At 54.2% G+C, this 18,175-nt stretch overlaps 4 protein-coding genes across 5 annotated transcripts in view; 1 reads left to right on the top strand and 3 right to left on the bottom strand.

Moving 5' to 3' along the window:
• Positions 1 to 265: 265 nt before the first annotated feature.
• Positions 266 to 2,958, bottom strand: LOC113217160 (uncharacterized). Its single transcript, XM_026436992.2, has 4 exons — positions 2,801 to 2,958; positions 2,440 to 2,580; positions 1,643 to 2,131; positions 266 to 1,542 (listed from the first exon to the last, which is right to left on the bottom strand). Exons 1-4 carry the CDS (start codon positions 2,816 to 2,818, stop codon positions 736 to 738), a joined length of 1,455 nt encoding a protein of 484 aa, XP_026292777.1. The 5' UTR covers positions 2,819 to 2,958; the 3' UTR covers positions 266 to 735.
• Positions 2,959 to 2,971: 13 nt separating this feature from the next.
• On the top strand, positions 2,972 to 5,473 carry LOC113217169 (uncharacterized). Of its 2 annotated transcripts, none has more exons than XM_026437001.2 (4): positions 2,972 to 3,071; positions 3,448 to 3,588; positions 3,859 to 4,335; positions 4,442 to 5,473. In XM_026437001.2, the coding sequence occupies exons 2-4, from the start codon at positions 3,448 to 3,450 to the stop codon at positions 5,246 to 5,248; spliced, it is 1,425 nt and encodes a 474-aa protein (XP_026292786.2). In that variant the 5' UTR covers positions 2,972 to 3,071; the 3' UTR covers positions 5,249 to 5,473. The 2 variants fall into 2 exon arrangements, with proteins under 2 accessions (XP_026292786.2, XP_026292795.2); XM_026437010.2 differs by having other exon boundaries at positions 3,025 to 3,179.
• A 394-nt stretch (positions 5,474 to 5,867) lies between these two features.
• Positions 5,868 to 14,941, bottom strand: LOC113216467 (protein stoned-B). Its single transcript, XM_052272569.1, has 12 exons — positions 13,198 to 14,941; positions 12,930 to 13,119; positions 12,647 to 12,828; positions 12,384 to 12,558; positions 12,165 to 12,298; positions 11,862 to 12,088; positions 11,305 to 11,708; positions 10,848 to 10,962; positions 10,526 to 10,692; positions 10,103 to 10,254; positions 9,810 to 10,026; positions 5,868 to 9,704 (listed from the first exon to the last, which is right to left on the bottom strand). The coding sequence occupies exons 1-12, from the start codon at positions 14,939 to 14,941 to the stop codon at positions 9,560 to 9,562; spliced, it is 3,852 nt and encodes a 1,283-aa protein (XP_052128529.1). The 3' UTR covers positions 5,868 to 9,559.
• A 13-nt stretch (positions 14,942 to 14,954) lies between these two features.
• Positions 14,955 to 18,175, bottom strand: part of LOC113216483 (protein stoned-A) — a 7,939-nt gene continuing 4,718 nt past the window's right edge. Inside the window, exon 3 of the mRNA XM_026436231.2 lies at positions 14,955 to 17,875. Within this exon, the coding sequence (XP_026292016.1) occupies positions 14,955 to 17,852 (2,898 nt within the window). The 5' untranslated portion in view covers positions 17,853 to 17,875. The remainder of the gene's footprint in view (positions 17,876 to 18,175) is intronic.

Raw genomic sequence — 18,175 nt, 5'->3', positions numbered from 1 at the left:
GGGGGGGGGGGCGCTTTCGCTCTTTCCCCAGGAGGTTTCCCCGTTTGCCAGCCGCTGCCACGCCACACCGATGCGCTCTCTGCGCTCCCGGACCGCGGTCGGCGCTATAGCTAAGCTATTTGAGCTGTACGAAAAACTGAGGGGCTTTGTGGCCTAGCCATGGGGACTGTCTCTTTCTTAGCCCTGTGGGCTAATTTTTTCCTCTTCCGTGTTCGCGAAGTACATGCCGGTTGCAAGGCAAGTGCACAATAAAACGGTGACACCATTTAGAGTTTCTGATTTAAAATGTATTAATCATAAAATTATCCAAGAATCATATTAAACAAAACTGTACAATAATCTTTGCAGTGCAAAAAACAAAACAATTTCAGACGCACTTACATTGCAAACAGTGACATTTTAATTTTGCGAGCGCAACCAGTATTTGGTCTCCTTGCAAACGCAACATGAGCCTCGCTCGCTCTATCCCTTGCGCTACAATCGACGCACAGGCCTGCACCCAGAAAAGTATGTTCTTGATTTCTCCATGGACTTGAATTTTTGAGTCCAATTGTTCTTGATTCGAGTCAAAATACTTGGTATAAGAACAAAATTGTTCTTATACCAAGTATTTTGGCTCAAATCAAGAACAATTGTACTCAAAAATTCAAGTCCATGGAGAAATCAAGAACATACTTTTCTGGGTGTGCGCCTGCCTACCCTCGTCATGGCTCGCTCACCCAGACTGCGCGGCGCCTAGAGAACAGACTTGTGACAGACGTCGCAGAACACGCTGGCGTTGGGGGGCAGGAAGCCCCGGACGGTCTGCAGCTGTAGCATGCAGGCGCCCACCTGCGTGCACCTGACCAGGGGGCGATGGAGGACGAGCCGCCTCAGGGCCGCCGGCGCGCACGCCGCCAGGTCCGGGCCCAGCTCGGGGAATGAGAAGACGGCGGGGTCGTCGCCGCCGACGACACAGGTGACCTGGAGCTCCTGCACCGACGCGGCGAAGGCGCGGAGCAGCGACATCATGGTGTCCTTCTGGTCCACGTGGAACTGGAGGCCCAGCCACAGCAGCGCGCCGTGCTGCGAGGGCGGGAAGGCCCAATTGTCTTCTTCGGCGTGGTAGCCGTGCACCATCAAGCTCCGCAGCCTAGGCATGCGCAGCACACTTTGGAGTTGATTCTCGGTCGGGTAGTAGATTGCCAGCTGCTCCAGCTGCGGCGGCAGGTCCGGGAAGTCGTCCTCTTCGTCGACGCTGCATTTGACGATCAGCGTTTTGAGCAGTGGCATCTTCTGCACCTCCTCCAAGACCGTCGGACCGACTGAACCCAGGATCTTGAGCTCCTCAAGGTGTGGCGCCATCACGCGAAGCAATTCCTCCGAGTTGCTGCCCTTCAAGTTGTTGAGGGTGCGTATGTTCCTCCAACGATGTCCGTCTCGGAGGATGTCGTTCACCTTCAAATGACCCGTAGCGCCCAGATCGGTGCCGGCTATGGTCAGGATGGGGATCCTCGGGGGTCCCACGTAAGCCGCAGATGGGAGGGGCTCAGGGTCCACGACCTGGAGGCACCGAAAAGGGTGTGTTCGTTTGTTATTGCCCGCGATGTTCGCAGCTGACCATCGGGTGAGGAAAAGCAAGAGCCCCAGGTGGGCGGCCTACCTTCTGCAATTGGCTGTCCGCACGCAGCTGCAGCAGCAGCAGGCGCAGTACGTCGTCCATCCGTCCGAGCTCCACTGACGCCCCCCAGGTGGTGGCGCCCTCCTCCGCCACGACGGTGCACTTGTCGGTGGACAGCAGGCGCAGGCTGTCCTCCATGCGCAGCCGCTTCACCGCGAGGTCCGGCGTGGGGCCCTGCAGCTCGCCCTCGTCGCCGCCCTGCTCCCCGCGCAGCAGCTTGTCCAGGGCCGACTCCATGTCGCGGAGGTGAGCGACGGACGAGTCCAGCTGCCGGTGCAGGGCCTCCACCGCCATGGGGATCGCCTGCCGCAGCACCTGGACGACCCTCCTGCCGGCATCCACGCCGCGCTGCAGCTGCTGCACCTTGGGGTCCTCCCTTCTCGCCACTTTGCGGGCCGGAGCGCCGTCCTTCTCCATCACCCGGATCAGAGAGAAGTTGTCGGGTAGACCGCCAGGGTCAGTAGCCAAATGCTGCAAAGGAAACACTCAATTTCAGTTCTTCCCCAACTCAAAAAGTTACAGAATACAATAGTTTATGTTGACAATAACATTGCGAATAACAGCAATGCAAAATATCTGCTTTTATTTCTTGTAGGCTTTAAAAATGAAATGTATTGGGCAATGTAAAGCGTTTCAGAAAACTGTCACTATCACACAGTGGCCACAGAAAACTGAACATACTAAAATTTTTCTAGTGAACACCATTAAGTTGTTGTTGAACACGCAACGTGACACATTCATAGATTTTGTTTTTCCGCAGGGATATTATTTGAACTAACCTTTCTGCAATTTGGACACTTCATCCCAAAGGCAGGATTTTGCAGGCACTCACGACAAATTGTGTGCCCACAAGGTAAGCTTTTTGGCCTATTGTCCTCTAAGTTAAACTGCTGAAAGCAGATGTCGCACTGAAGTTCCATCTGAAAAACAAATGTAAAAGAGTCACACTCACATATCAGATTGATAACCTTGAAAGAATTAATCAAAATCTAGAAATGTAAGAAAAGTAAACCAATTTGACCAACACTATCAAATGTTTCAACATTTGTTATTGTTTAAAGTATAGAAAAGTAATTATTACTTAGACTAGCTTTGAACAAGACAACACAGCACACTCTCGTTAATTAACTTTCGACTTACATCAATAGGCGTAGACATTTTCGACTCGGAGAACTAGTACTCAAGATGACTGTTCAGACTCGGTGACGCCAAAACGAGAAACGAGACAAAGAAAACAACAACTTCTGTTGAGCTGTTGACGTTGATGATTGACGTTGCTGTTGTTGTTGCTGCAGGAAGTGCATAGCAGTGCAGAGTATGAGAAACGTCGCATGCACGGCCCGGCCCGGTTAACCGGTAGCAGAGCAGAAGTCAGAAGTAGACGCAGCGGATTCGAACCAACACCCTTGTGGTAAGTTTTTGATTTGCGTGATTCTACCACTCCAGCAGCGCAAGCATTTTTGATTTCCGGGCAGAGAGAGAGCTGGATTCGAGGACGTGTCAGTGTTTTTCCAAAGATGTAAGTCAAGAGAATGATATCGAGAGACTAGTTTGACGCCGCGCGCGCCATAACCCGCAAGTTGGTTATGTGTTTATTTGGTAGAGTGCCTAATTATTTATTTTCCTTTTTAAATTAAGTCACCAAAATGCGTTGAAAAAATCCAAATTGGTGATAATTTTTCAAACAATTTTTCAGCAAATTGTGATTATATTGTTGGGCTACACTGCATCAAAGTGAACTCAGCCCAGTTCTTCTATGTACTATACTTTTACCCATTGTGTTACAGATGGACTTGAAGTGCAACATATGCTTTCACAAGTTTGACTTGGGTCACCACCGACCCAAGAGCTTGCCCTGTGGGCACACCATATGCAAAGAATGTCTTGCGAATCCTGGTCTTGGAAAGAAATGTCCAACGTGCAGAAAGGTCAGTTAATCAACTTGCATCAATGTACATCAAATGAACACTTTATAGTCTAGTTTGGGAAAAAAAATAGTATATGCTGTTTACTTATGGAGACTTTGAGACTGATGTGGTGTGACGAGTAATAAGACAAGTTAGCTTCCAACGTTATGTACCGTTTTCACTGGAAAACTATTGTTCAAACTAGTAGAACAATGTTAGTGAAAATAAAAATTGTCATTGCTCAAGTATATTTGGTATTATTACCTATAAGGGCATTACTGTCTCTTACAGAACCTGCCCGCCAACCCAGGCACCCTCCCTGACAACGTCTTGGTGGTCCAGATCATAGAGGGTGCCCCACCCCCCAGCAAGGTGGCCAGAACGGAAGACCCGCGGGTGCAGCAGCTGCAGTGCGGCGTGGAGGCGGGGAGGAAGCTGGTGGAGGAGCTGCGCAAGTCAGTTCCCGAGGCGATCAAGGCCCTGAACCTCCTAGTGAACGTCTCCGCCAATCACCTTTATGTCATGGAAGAGGCTCTAGAGCAGCTGCAGCAGGAGGCGGCAGGCGGCGCTGACATCAATCCCTCGCCATTCCTCATGCGGCTGGCCGTGCAGGAGGAGGACAGATTTCGCCTGCTGACCACCACCACATGTAGCTTGGTGGCGGTGGAAGGCGAGGACTCCTGGAGGGCATCCGTGGAGCTAGGACAATCCGATCACGTCTTTCGCCTTTTACTGCAACAGCTTCGGATGGACGGCCAGTTGCAGAAGGTAAGGTAGACACGCATCTGCGCGTCCAGGGCCGGCTACGCTGACCTCTTTCTGCAGTGGTGGACAGGCGCAGGGCAGCAGTCTAACACGTTCTCTTACGCTCCAGGTTGACGACGCCAATCCCACCGCTCTTTCGTCCTACATGGGGCCGCCAAGGATCTCCGTCCTCTCCATAGACGACGAAGCGGACCTTGACGATGAAGGGGATCTAAAGGTAGACGACATTCTACGGAACGGACGGCGCTGGAAGCATGTGCGCTCTGTTAGAAACTTAAGTGGCCGTGGTTCGGAAAAACTTCTGCGTGTTGTGGCTCCTCACCTTGAAGAACTGGAGATGTCCGGTCCTGTTGGGCCGGGTGTCATGGAAGAGGTAAAAGAAATGAAATTGCTCAGAAGACTGATTGTTGAATACGATGAAGATTATAGTGTCTATCCGGACTTGCCAGTGCACCTGGAAGAGCTATCCCTAATTTGTCCAGTATTGAACCAGTTCCAAAGCATGCGCCACCTCACAAAGCTTCGTAGCTTAAATATCGAATACAGCCGCAATGCTCCAGCTGTGTCCTTCAACCGCCCTCTATTTTGCGAGCCGCTGTGGCTAGGCGTTTCTTTTCATTTGGGTCAGAGAAACACCGCGTTGTCCATGATTCGCGCATTTGCCCCGAAACTGCAAGGGCTCCAGATCTACTGCTCCACCACCAGGGAGAACGCTGATCGGGACTTCTATTTCCCCGACCTCGGTCCTGACCTTGCCGCCTGCGGTCTGAACGCCCTGCGCCAGCTCGTACTTGAGCGGCCGCACTCGGTGTGCTCGCAGGTCGATGTGTGCTTGCTTCAGATGCAGACCATTCGTGGCTTCCTGCCCTCGTCCGTAACTGTGCTCTGCGACATATGTCATAGGTCTGTGCTCTAAGGCAAGTGTCCTGGACAGAACGTACTAATGGCAAGTCTGCTGTTTGTTTCTTTGCTCTGCACGTGATACGACCGCGGGCTGTAGTAGAAGTAGATTTGTACTTTATGTTACTCTGTGACATCCCGCGTCGAGCGACTATCAATGTATGAAAATTGAGGCTGTAGAGAACTAAATTCTTGTTATGATGATTATTTTTTAATATATTTTTTTATTTTGTGAACAATAGTTACCATCTTTGTGTGTGTAAAAAGGGGGGGGGGGGGTTGTTGCTCTTCGCATCTTCCCGGCAGGAGTTCAGGCTGGTCGCGTAGGCGAGAGGTGACTGATTCACGCCACGCACCATGGAGCTGGCTGCGGTGAAAGACGTGTAGAAGCAGTAGTGATTCGCGCAATTCCCGCATAGCGCGCGAGGAGCAGGTGGGTTTCGGCAAGAGAGGAGACCCGCCGGGCTCCCGCTCCGCGGCCTCTGGCTTCGCCGCTCTGGCCACGCGAGGGGAGCCCCTGCGGGGTGGGCTGACCCGCCGGGCTCCGCTGTTGGTGGGTGTGGCCTATCCCCCCGCCGTAAGGCGTTCATGCGCGCAGCGTCAAGGATTCGCTCGGGAGGAAGAATGTAGCCACCTTTACTGTCCATATACTCTTTATTTTTATTAATTCTGAAATGCACTTTGACAATACATAACAAGTAATCTTTGATACGTAGATTGGTACATACAATACACTTCAACAGTACATAGAACCTCGCAAAATTCACAATTCAAAAATAAAATGAACCTTTCCTCAAACAGTTTTTGTCTCTACTAAAAGCAACAAATTACACTCTCGTTTAATTTACAATCTGATCGCACTCATATCTTATGCTTTTGCCATGGTTTTATGAGATTATCACTAATCTGGATCTTATTCCAATATTTTGTTTACAGTTGAAATGATGTGGTGGATAACATCATATTAGCTAAAGAACATACATTACATCAAAGTGCATATGTCTAAAGTTCCAGAACTAGAGCGTTTCACAAGCGTTATTTTTATGTTTTCGCACAAAAATATGTTTTTATACATATATACAGACAAAAACAATCCCTTCAGTAAAGTTGCCTTGGATGGTTAGAAACACAACCAGCAGCAGAAAGATTGAGACATCGGATCAACTGATAAGAAGGTTTTTGCATCGATTTATTCGTTTATGTAACATTTTACAGTATTGTTGGAACAGTGTCTATTCATCCCAAGTAATATTTTACCTAGTGAGCTACAGCCACGCACTCATTTTTTTCCTATTCTTAAGGGACATTAAAACAATGAAATAGGGACAGTTGCAGAGACTCTTTTGAAAGGAAACAGAATGGCAGCACGGTACACAATCAAGGCAAAGGAAATCACATATTAACAAATACATAATTACATTAATGAATAGCGAAGCTACTGATCACAAATGCTGATAAATACCTTAATTAAGCTAGGATTCTTTTGGACCCAGCATAGTATTGGTATGTACAAGAAATGGCTGCCGGAGAAGCACGCAACAGGGAAGTACCATAGCGTGTCTCCGAGCAGCCCTCAACGCCTTTCACGCGGATTATGCTAACATTTTAATAAGTACTTAAGGAATGCCGCTTTTTGAGACAATCGGTAGCGACCCTAATGTGCGAAACTGAAAATGATATTCTCTCCTAAAAGTTAGAGTTATCGAATTATTTTTTTTCCTTAAAAAATTAACTTGCACTCGTTTTTAAAAGCTCGTAACATGAGCAATGCGAGGCCGCTATGGCTTTCGATTAAAACAAAAATTGGGGAGTTATCAACACATCCCACGTCAACAGTATTTGCATGTATAATCTACGTTATTCCATGGCGGGTGACCTTTACAACTTAGTTATTGTTATATCACTTACTTTAAGACTTAATTTGTACGGTAAGTTATTTGTCATGATGGGCTTAGCCTTCTTGAGGGAGACAGGCGACCACTCTCTAAACCTAACGACTGAAAAGTCGGACTAGAATTCACTCGCTTCGGAAACACGTTTGTGACATCCGTAGGTAAAAATGTTCAACAAAAGGATTTAAAAAACACAAAAAGGTCTAGTCTACTTTCTTAAACTGTACTTAGAGGATAATATATACAACCTACAATAAAGGGCGGGAGGCGCCAACCCCCGGTGCTTTTGTTGCACCTGTCGGGCCCGGGCCTCCGCCTGCTGACTAGCTGTCTTTGGTATGTCGCTGGAGCCGGAGGTTTTAAGCCTCAGCGGCCGAAAATGGGTGAAAGAAAAATCAGCGTGACTGGCACTCCTGGCTGGTCATCACGCGGACAGAAGCGCGCCGAAGGAATGAGGCCAAAATGCCCGAATACAAAAATTGGGAAAACAAACGTGTAAAGTCGCACCTTTGCAAAGATGCCAACGAAATTTTTAAGTTTAATGCCTCTATAAAGGCATGAAAGAACCGTGAAGGTGCTAAAAATTAGTATCTTCAACAGCTTTAATGTTTTTTTGAGGGCACTAAAAACCGTAGCATTCTTTAAAGGTGCAACTCAACACCTTTGTTTTCCCAGGGCCAGTGAGTGCATATTAATACGATATCAGAGCGGTATCGGGACAAGTGTCTATTTTTGGAAGATGGTCCTGAAATCGACACAATTCTGATATCGTTTTGTTACCAATTCAATTTTGCACACAACTTTGATCATATCTGGGATTTAGCATTCATTAGGCGGAGCGTCGTTTTACATGACACCGGTTCTATAGTGACACCAGCCGCGCCTTAATTTCAAAAAAGAAACAAAAACGAAAGGAAGCTTACGCTTGCACACAACTTTCACTCTGTGGTTCCATTTGCTCCGTAGTTTCATTCGCTCCGTGGTTCCATACACTCAGTGGTTTCACTCACTCTTTTGCCTTTCATCCTCTAAATGCATCATTGTGCTATCACAGTGGGTGATGCCGAACCCTGCTAGAAACAAGAAATTACACATGTGCCACCTAGCTACGCCCAAAGCTAAGCGCAAATCGGACTGAACGCAATTTTCTTAGCACATGTCTTTCGGGTGACGTTCTGCATCGGACTTTACAGCTAGTTTAGAGTAACTTCATCAACGTTAACTATGTTATACGATTCTGTACATAACAAATGAATGTGTGTGTTCGACGACAACAGTGATATCTAAAGCGCAACACTTAAGACAATACAATAATAAACCACGTGTCTGACAAGACGGCGTGTCTTACGACTAGATTATACTCCACAGTTCTGCAGGCTGGCGGAGCGAGGCTCTCGAACCAGGTCGAATGAGAAAAATAACAAAAACAAACAAAAGTATGTACAGTGCTACAAATCCTGGTAGCTGTCTCTATGGCACTTTTTTCACTCATCGGGGTCTTGCCGAAAACACATCGTGTTTTGGCATCCAGAAAAACTTACTCACATAGTCACACACAAAACGGAAAACTTTACATTTAAAGTAATATCACCACTTAACGACAACGATATGATCACCAATAGAAGAACGTACAACAGTTTTATAACTAAATCGATAACTTTTCCATAAGTTCTAAATGGGAATGCGATAGGTGAATCGCACTGATCGAACTCATCTTACAGACGCGTCGTTATTCGCATCAAAAAGGATAAAATGAAGCCTTCTGGGCATGGGCAACTGTCAGATCGATCCCAATGCGCTCGGTACTAAACTTTAGAGTGCATTCTCTGGAGAAGAATTGCCGAGTATTGTCAAACCAATTTCTTCATGCTTACATACACCTACAAGGTAAGATCAATTACGTTATGAACAACATTTTCTACAAAGCACGACGCACACAAAGCATGTACTTAAGCAAGTTCACTACAGATAAGTCACATCAAACAAAATACTTTTTGGCAATAATAATTATACATAACCCCGAGACGAGGTAACTTTGCGTGCGTAATAGTATGACCTGAACAAACAGTCCTTCCTAAAGTAAATCTATTTTACCTATATATCAGTCATTATGAAATATATCAAGCGGAATATGGAAGTCTAGATCATGGCGAAAAATATCCATATCCAACCAGTTTGCAACACACATTTAATTTTAAAGGGTGATTATTACATCTATACTTTGAAGACAATAACGAGATCGCTGGAAGAAAATAAAGATAGAATTTCTCTGCTAACTGTCCAAAAGTAAAGGAGATATAGGGGACATCCACACGTTTTCTACACAATAACAAACAAGTGCTATTTATCCGACTCCAACATGTAAGTGGACCAGCACTACACAGGTTGTCCTGGTAAACAGCAGTGAAACAGCCGTCTCGCCGCTCTACTTGGTCTCAGTCACTGTCGCTGTCGCTCTCCTCGGCGACGGGCGCGGGCACGGCGGCAGGGGCGGGCGCGGGGGCGGCGGGGGCCGGCTTCACCATGGTGGCCGCGATGTAGGCGGCGGGGCCCTCGCCCTGGGTGAACTCCACCTCGACCCTGCAAACGGCGGAGGCAGGTGTGAGTCACTCGCACGAGTCTTTGAAAGCACGGTGCGGCGCGGCGCGGCGCGCCCGGCGCGTGGGCAACCCATCGTGCACTCACCTGTACTCGTGTCTCGACAGCTGACGCACGTACTTCTCCGGCGGCTCGTCGGGCTGGGGCTGGATGGACACGGAGCGCACCGTGGTGTGCGACACCTGCGTCTGCGGCATCGTGAACTCGACGTATGCGTACTTGGCGATCTGCTCCAGGTCCGGGGGGATTTGGTCGAACGAGGTGAGGCTCATGCGGCAGGTGAGGGTGTGCGTCGTGTAGGCACCTGCAGATGGAGATCAGACGTCAGGGGGTTAGGGATGGGCCGGGACGACGCACCAGCTGCGGCCCGCACTACTTACCTTGGCCCTCCTTGGGCAGGCGAGCCACCCTCCACACGATGGAACGGTGCTGGTGCTCGTACTTGGCCTGGCCGGAGGTGACCTCGAGAAGCGACGGCTCCATGGTGTCCACGGTGCCGAGGAAGCGCTCGATGCCCTTCACCTTGCCGGCTCTGCGGATATCGGAGATCACGTTCAAGACAAGTGCTGAACACGTTTAAACTAAAATTTCTAATTGGAAATTAAAGGGCACCATAGAAATGCAGTTGTATTATTAAGTGTTTTGAAGATTCGAAAACTTGTCAATGGTTATGTTTAAAAACCTCAAAATGTCTTTGAATCATCCATAAATATTTTCTTGAAAAATTTAATCGACACTTTGTAGTAAATTAATTTCTGGGGGGTTAAACTTTCTCGGAGTGCGCTGCCTGCAGTATGACGTACCTTCGGTGGGTGGACTTGACGGACCCGTAGCGGAAGTGCTTCTCTACCCGGAACAGGTATATCCAGCACTCCGGAATCGGGAAGCGAATGGAGATGTCTTCGCAGGGAATTTGTCCGTACTTCCGGCTGGAGAATCCTGGAACTAGGACGTTCGCCCGGAGCTCGACCTGCGGACAGCCGCGAGGGGGGCGGTCAGAGTGGGGGACAGCTTGTGTGTCGAGTGTGCCGTAAAGTGAAGGAAACCTTTGTTAAAGCTGCCCGACAAGAAGCCGTGAGCGTCTCAAAGCACCCCATGCGTTTAGTAGTCCCCACGCCGACGTACCTTGTTGCCCGTGACACACATGGTGGTCTTGAGCTGCAGGGGCAGCTCCCTGTTCCTGGGCGGGCGCACCCTGAAGCGCATCAGCTCGATGTAGCACGCGTCTGGCGGCTTGAACCTGGAGAGTCGTGTTAGTGGTTAGTGCATGCAAGTGGGCGGGCGGGGGCGACGACGGGGCTGTCCCGAGGGGTACTTTACTTTAAATTCAAGCATACACCGGTTTTTCTTTTTTCTAATTTTTTCGACATTCCCTGTTTGTTTGTTTTTTTCGTGTTTTTTTTTTTTTTTTTGGTTCTTTTTCTCATTTTTAAAGTGTTTTTTGTCTCATTTTTGTGGGGGTGTACACTGATTATTTTAAGTGAACTGCCCCTCGTGCTGTTCAGACCCGCGCGCCGCCCAGAGCGAGGACATGCAGAGCGTACAGCCACACAGACACACGGCGGCCCTCGCGTTCACTCACTTGATGATCTTGTTCTTGTCCCACTCGTCCTGCTGCACGCAGGACGTGAACTCGATGCTCTCGAGCCGGATCCACTCCTCCGTGACGACGGGGATGATGTCGTGCCGGCCGACCACCTCCTTGCCCTGGCGCGAGATCTCGTTGACGCCGAGCTCGATGTCCGGCATGCCCGAGAGGAAGCCGAGGAAGAAGAGGCGGACGCGCGCGATCTGGCGCTCCACGTGGCCCACCTTGTCCTGCTCCACGTACAGCTCGTCCACGGCCGTGATCTGCACCTCCTCCTGCTTGTAGTTGAGCGCGCGGTCTCGGTGCGATTGCAGCTTGAACAGGGCCTCCTCGACCGCGATGGAGAACTGCTTCATGTCCTCGTAGGTCTGCGAGCCGATCTTGAACAGCTGCGAGATCTGCAGGGCAAAAAAAAAACAAAAGGTGTGGCTTGAGCACTTTGCGATCCAGGTCTCGTCCCCTGCGAGGTAGGTGGACCCGCCACCCTCTCGTGCGTAACGGAGCTGCCTATCTCACAGGCGTCCCCCACGAGCGCAGAGCCACGGCCGTACCTGTGGCGCGTGCTCGACGGGCATGCCGAGCTTCTTCAGGTCGGAGGCGAACTCCTTGCAGCCCTGGTAGTCGCCCTGGATCGCGTACGCGGCGAACTGGCTGAGCTTGTTGGTGATCCGCTCGGCCTTGGTGACCTGGCCAGGCCGCACGCCGGGCCGCTCCTTGTAGAACACGTACTGCAGCTTCACCGTGAAGATCTTGCCGTACTGGTCAAACTGCTGAGCGCCTGAACATGAAAACATTGGAGTAAACCACCCGAATTCCGGCGGAGTTGGGGGCAAGACATTGTCAGGCGGACTTACTGATGTCCGACACGCAGTAACACGGCTGGAGAGGCAGTTCCTGGAAGGGGTCCTTGTCAGTCGGTGTGTTGAAGAGCTGCAGCACCGGGTTATCTCCCTGATACAGAAGCTTGATGAAGATCTTCTTCCAGTATCTGCAAGCAAGACGCACAATGTTTAGCCCCTCGCGAACACGTCACAAAACATACTCATGATGATGTGGCTGCAGCTCATCCTCACCTTTGTCCGGTGATCTTCTTTCGGTTTGGCTGGCGAAGTTGCATCTCCCATCCTGGCCCGTCATAGTGGATGCGGGGGAAGTCCTCGAGCGGGTACGATGTGTCCTCGTCGAACAGGGGCGTGGGCGGGGTCTCGGCCGAGTCGGTCCGTTTGAAATCGCCTGGCGGAGTGCCTGCTGTAAAATAAAAACAGACAAATAGGGAGTTTACATCGGAATAAGTATGGAGAGCGATGGAGAGCCTTCTCAAAGAATTTGCACTTACCCAGGACTGGGCGCTGTGGCTCCTGCTGCACGGGCGCCCCCGAGTCGCCCCGGAAGTCGAACGGGTTGAACCTGGGCGTGGTGTCCACGAACGCCGCCTGCTGCTGTCTAGGCGGCGGTGGGGCAAGCTGGGGGACAAAGCCGTCCGAGGCGTCGAAGCCCGTGCCGAACTCGCTCTGAGGTCTGTGGGGAGAGATGGGGGGTGAGTATAAGCGGTATAAGCTGTCGTCGCCATTCGCCAGCTTGCTCGTCTGCGGACTAGAAAACCGAAAGGTGCGACTTACTTGATGACGACGCTGAAATCGGGGGCGTCGTCGGAATCGGCTGAACCCGCCCTGGAGACACGCGCCGGCGTCGACTGCGGCACGGGCGGGGGCGCTTGTAGCGAGAGGAACTCGTCAAAGCCGTCCTCGCCGCCGAAACCACCGCCGCCACCGCCGCCACCTGACGTCTGAGTTGCGCTTGCTCCCCAAGCTGTAAACAAGCAGCTCGCCGTTATTGGCGCGCAGTGCCCAGATGCAAATAAACAACTCGTAAAAATGTGGCACTTACCATCACTCCCACCGAAAGCGTCGCCTCCTCCACCGAAGGCGTCCGCCCCGCCCCCACCACCACCCCCGCTTCCGCCGAAGGGGTCGGCGAATGGGTCCGAGGTGATGGTCGTGGCAGAAGCGCTCTCAAACTTGGCAGAGAAGGCATCGAAGTCGTTGTCGTTGGAGGCGCCAAAGGCCGAGGCTGGGGCCGGTGCTGCGACTGGGGCCGGCGCGGCCCGCTGCTCGCCCCCAAAGCCCCCGCCGCCCCCGAAGTAGTCGTTCGCGGGTTGAGCTGACGGGGCAGAGTTGAGCGCATTGACCGCTGCCGTGTCCGAGCCGAAGAGGTTCATGATCTCGGCTGTCTTCTTGGGCCCGCCGTTGGCGGTGGGCACGCCGAACAGGTCGCTCTGGTCGTGCTGCGGTACAGGCTCGGGGGCTGGTGCGGGGGTGAATGTGGGAGGAGGGGGCAGTTCCGGCCGTGTCGGCGTGGTCGTCGCACTCGGCGTCCTCGCCGGGACTTCCGGGGCTGGCGGCAGAGGGGGAGCGGCAGTGTCCGGAGTGGCCCTCGCCGGGGCTGGGGGCGGTGCGGTGGGTGTGACGACCGGAGACGGTACTTTGGCGGGCGGTGCAGGTCTCGGGGGCGGCCGTGCTGGTGGCGGACGCGCTGGAGGCACCTTGGCGGGGGTGCTGACCGGCGGCGCTGCCACCGGGGTGGTCATTGGTGGCGACGTGACGGCAGCGGGCTGGGCGGCCACGGGGGCGGGTTGCGCGACCACGGGGGCGGGCTGCGCGACCACCGGGGCGGGCTGCGCAGCCACGGCGGCAGCCTGCACGACCACGGGCGGGACCTGCGCGGCCACAGGAGCGGCCGGCTGGACCTCCGGGGCGGGCGCGGCGGGCGCGGGCTCGCTCGCTACCGGCTCTGACGGAGGCACCCCGAAGATTGACACTGGAGCAGCTGCTGGGGCGGGCGCCCCTGCGTCGAACATGTCCATGATGTCGCTGGACGTAAGTGGCACAGCGATTGGCTGGGTCGCGATCATAGGTGGAGGCATGGTCAAGTCGTCCAGGTCACCGAGCAGGTTGACCTCATGCGACGTGTCCGGGGCCACGCCAGCGCCGCCCACGCCAAGGAAGTCGGCGTAGTGCTGCTCAGTCGGGCTAGGGGTGTCGCGCATCAGAGTCGGGCTCGGCGTCCTGGTCGGGGGCAGCCGATCGAGGAGGTGATGTGATGTTGCCTCCATGGTGCCCGTCACGCTCAGGATGAGGTTCTTGGTCTCTTCGGGCGGCATGGGCCGTGGGGGCGGCGGGCGCATGGGCGAGCTCCTCCCCGAGGTGGGCTGGCTCGGCGGTTGCGCGCGCGCCTGCCCGCCGAAGATGTCGCTGGTCTCGGCGCAGTAGTCCACGCCGGGTTGTGCGGGCATCGCGTTGTCCTGCAGGTGCAGCGTCGACGGCGGGATGGCCGCGGGCTGCGCCTGGTAGCCGTACGCGTCCCAGGCCGGCGCGGGGGCGGCCGCCGGCGCAGGCTCCGGCGCGGCGAATGCGGCAAAGGGGTTGGTGCTCGCGCCATTCGAGGCCAGGTAAGCGGCCGCGCCGTCCTCCGCGCCGCCCATGGCGCTGAGGAACGGGTTGTCCGCCATGGACGGCATGTCGTAGTCGTCGCCGCCAGTCAAGAAAGGGTTGGAGCTGGCCGCGCCGCCGGCGGGCGCGCCGTAGTCGGTGTCGTCCATGAGGAACGGGTTCTGGCCCGCTTGGAACTCCATGTTTGCTGCTTGTCTACTGTTGGCCGATTAGTTCGGATTCGAGAATGCGGAGCTCGGTTTTGCCCGGGCCGATATCGGTCGCGATGGACGTGTCGAACGGGTCGATGTCCTCTGCGTTCTCCAGAGACGTCTGTTCACCAAGGACGGGCGTTAGGGGCTTTGCGCTGTGATGGGGGTCTGCCGGCTCGTTGAGCAGGTCCTGGCAGGACTGGCCAGGCTCGTCTCGCGGGTTGAAGTCTGGGTCAGTGTAGGTGCGCTTGATGGAGGGCTGGGGGTCTCCGGTGATGAGCTCGTTCTCTAGGACCTTGAGTTCAGCCTTGCCTGGGGCGATGTTGCTCGCGATCGAGGTATCGAACGGATCGACGTCGACTTGCTCCTCGACGGCTGGAGTCAGAGGACGATGTCCGACGTTTTCGCCGTCTTCGACCTTGAAAAGGTCTTGGTTGGGATCCGCGGGAGCGGGTCGGAACTGGGCCCCACGAGGATCAAACTCGTCGTCAGAGAGGGCAGGCTGGGCGCCGGACGAGCCGTCTACCAGCTCACTCTCAAGGATCTTGAGCTCGGTCTTGCCCGGTGCGAGGTTGGTTACGTGTGTAGTGTCGAACGGGTCGACGTCAGTGGCGATAGTAGGGGCCTGATCTGAGTAGTACGGCGTCAGGGGCTTGCTGAACTTGGCTCCCGCCTCCTCACCACCAGCGAGCAGGTCAGTTGCGGGTGAAGGGAGCGCAAACGCGACGGTCTTCGGGACTCCGGGGAGTACGTCGGGCCGTGCGGCTCGGGTCTTTGACTCCTCGGCGCGGGGATCGAAATCGTCGTCTTCCGCGACGATTGTCGGTGTGTCGCCTAGGATCTCCTTCTCTAGGTAGCGAAGCTCGGTGCGCCCAGGGGCTGCTACCGTGTCAACGGCAGAGGTGTCGAAGGGGTCGTCGTGAAGAGCGGTCTCCTCGTCCTCCTCGGTTTTGGCGGCGTCCGCGGCGATGGGCTCGTGTCCAAGCTGCGAGAGGTCGCTGCTGCTGCCGCCCAGGAGATCGCGGTGCACTACCGGGCTGTGGTCGATATCGCCAGCCGGGTCGGTGACGAAGAAGCTGACTTGTGACTGCTGTTGCTGCTTTTGCTCTTCGCCTTCTCGGGGGTTGAAGTCGAAGTCACTGTCGCTGTTTGAGAGGATGCGTGCCTCGTTGTGGTCGCTAAGGATCTCCTTCTCGATCAACTTGAGCTCGGTTTTGCCGGGGAGTATGTTCTGTGCGAACGAAGTGTCGAAGGGGTCGATGTCGGCCTCCTCATGTGCAATGTGTGCTGCGATGTGCGGCGCTGCGGGGCGTGGCGGCGGGGGTCGTGAAGGCTTAAGTTGCGGGTGCGGGTGCTCGTCGTCGTCAAAGGCCGACCAGGAAGCTGGGGGCCCGGCTAGAAGGACATCGACATCGGCGGCGGGCTTGGTCTCTCTGACGGGCTCGTCGGGCTCGCCAAGGATGACGGCCGCGGCGCTGGTGTCGAAGGGGTCGTCGCCGTCGACAGCAAACTCGTCTTCCTCCTCCTTCTGCTTCTGAAGGGACTCCTGAGCGAGAGCGGCAAACTCGTCCTCGAGCTCGTCGTCCTCCTCCTCGAGTGCTGGGACTGGTGGTCCTCCTAGGGCGGCGGCGACAAGGGCGAGGTTACTGACTGGGAGTTGGACTGCGGGTTTCTCCGCGATAACATCAAACTCAGAGAGGTCGATCTGCTTGTCCTCCTGCTTGTCCTGCTCCTGGGTGTGGTCTTCTTTCGGTCCGGGTGCAGCAGTGACTATGGATGCTGGGGGTATGATAGGGGTGCCGACGGGTGGGAGATCCTCTGGGATAGCTAGAAGCTCGTCGTCATCGAGGAGGCTGAGGGGCTCGTCCGCCTTGGCTGGAGCCTCTCCTTCGGTCGGCTCTCCTGGTGCAGGGACCGACCCTTCGTCGAAGCTGCCGAGTTTGAGAAGGTCGACAGGCTTCACGCGCCGGGGGACCGCACGCTTGGCGACGGCGTTCTCTGGGAGTGGGGGTGGCTTGCTCGGGGGCGCAGCCTTGCCAGTGAGGACGTCGACGGCGATGCCAAGGCTGACTTTCTCGAGCTTCTGCCGCTTCTTGATGTCCTCGTCGTTGCCGATGACCTTGGCGGCGTATGTAGTGTCGAACGGGTCGTCGCCGTCGTCGGGCTGCTCGGTGGGGCTGTCCGGGATGTAGGCGAGCTTGACTTCCCCGCTGGTGATCACATCGATGTACGAAGTGTCGAAAATGTCATCTCCGTCGTCCTCCTCCTCCTCGCTCTCCTCCTCTTCCTCGTGTGCGGCGGCTTGCTCTGGCGCGGGCTCGAAGGCGGCGGCCGCGGCGGCTGCGCTCGCCTCGGGTGGGTGCGGGTGCTCGTCCTCGCTGTCGTCCTCGTCCCCGTCACCCTCAAATCCGACCCACCTCTTTTTGCCCTTCTTGGAGGCGGACGCTGTGGCTACCGCCGCAGCGGTGGGTGCGGTCGGACGGCCCGGGGCGCCCTGGGCCCTCTTGCTCTCGAGCTCGCTTGGGGTCGGCTTGCGCTGGAAGAAGCTGGTCTGCTTGATGCGCTCGAGGTCGCGCTGGGTCTTGTTGAGGATGGAGTCGACTCCGCCGAGAAGTGCTTGCAGGCGGTCCTCGTCCTCGGCAGCGGCGGCGGTGGCGGCGCCGTTGTCGGAAGCGGCAGAGCTGGTCGCGTGCGCGTGTGAGTGCTCGGGTGCGTGCGCGTGCGCCTGCTCGTCGGCGCCGGCCTCCTCGGCCTCGGCCTCCTGGTGCTCCTGCTGTTCCCGAAGGGCCTTCTGCCTCTTGTATTCTTCGAGCTCTTCGGGGGTGAAGAGATCCTCGTCTCCTTTGTGTTTACCCTTTTTGCCCTTCTTCTTTTTCTTGAGCCCTTTCGGTATCTTCAGCATATTCTAACAAGGAGACAGTATTCCTGAAAAAGAGATTGGAGAACAGACGCGTCAAATGCAGGTCACCTTTAAAAGTCGAGAGGTTTAGCTCAACAGAAACTATACGTTGTGCAAAATTCTAATACCGCCCCCTCCCCCCTTTACGCGAAGTGACTGCTTCGCTACTCTTTACTGTTACACAAAATGTATAGCAGTTCGCGAAAATTTCCCCAGCTCTTTAGCTGTGGGCAACAGTACGAAAGTGTGAGCAAGTTTTAGGCTGCTATACAAGGGTGGCCCCAGACCCCGTACTTTTTACTTTCCCTTATTCTGTACCGCATGCA

Source organism: Frankliniella occidentalis, unplaced genomic scaffold (genome assembly GCF_000697945.3).
Source record: "Frankliniella occidentalis isolate FOCC.00 unplaced genomic scaffold, Focc_3.1 Scaffold6, whole genome shotgun sequence".
Lineage (NCBI taxonomy): Eukaryota > Metazoa > Arthropoda > Insecta > Thysanoptera > Thripidae > Frankliniella > Frankliniella occidentalis.
The sequence above is the reverse complement of the archived record's forward strand: the minus strand, read 5'-3'. Positions and strand labels throughout refer to the sequence as shown.

Bases quoted from the DNA above. Each gene is read 5' to 3' on its own strand.
- LOC113217160 (XM_026436992.2), bottom strand. The intron at 2,132-2,439 runs GTTAGTTCAAAT...TTTCCTTTGCAG, and splicing joins AGTGTCCAAATTGCAGAAAG to CATTTGGCTACTGACCCTGG. The intron at 1,543-1,642 runs GTAGGCCGCCCA...CGGTGCCTCCAG, and splicing joins CGGACAGCCAATTGCAGAAG to GTCGTGGACCCTGAGCCCCT.
- LOC113217169 (XM_026437001.2), top strand. From the start codon at position 3,448: ATGGACTTGAAGTGCAACATATGCTTTCACAAGTTTGACTTGGGTCAC. The intron at 3,589-3,858 runs GTCAGTTAATCA...TGTCTCTTACAG, and splicing joins AATGTCCAACGTGCAGAAAG to AACCTGCCCGCCAACCCAGG. The intron at 4,336-4,441 runs GTAAGGTAGACA...CTTACGCTCCAG, and splicing joins TGGACGGCCAGTTGCAGAAG to GTTGACGACGCCAATCCCAC.
- LOC113216467 (XM_052272569.1), bottom strand. From the start codon at position 14,941: ATGGAGTTCCAAGCGGGCCAGAACCCGTTCCTCATGGACGACACCGAC. The intron at 11,709-11,861 runs GTACGGCCGTGG...TTTGCCCTGCAG, and splicing joins CCGTCGAGCACGCGCCACAG to ATCTCGCAGCTGTTCAAGAT. The intron at 10,255-10,525 runs GTACGTCATACT...CGATATCCGCAG, and splicing joins GTCAAGTCCACCCACCGAAG to AGCCGGCAAGGTGAAGGGCA.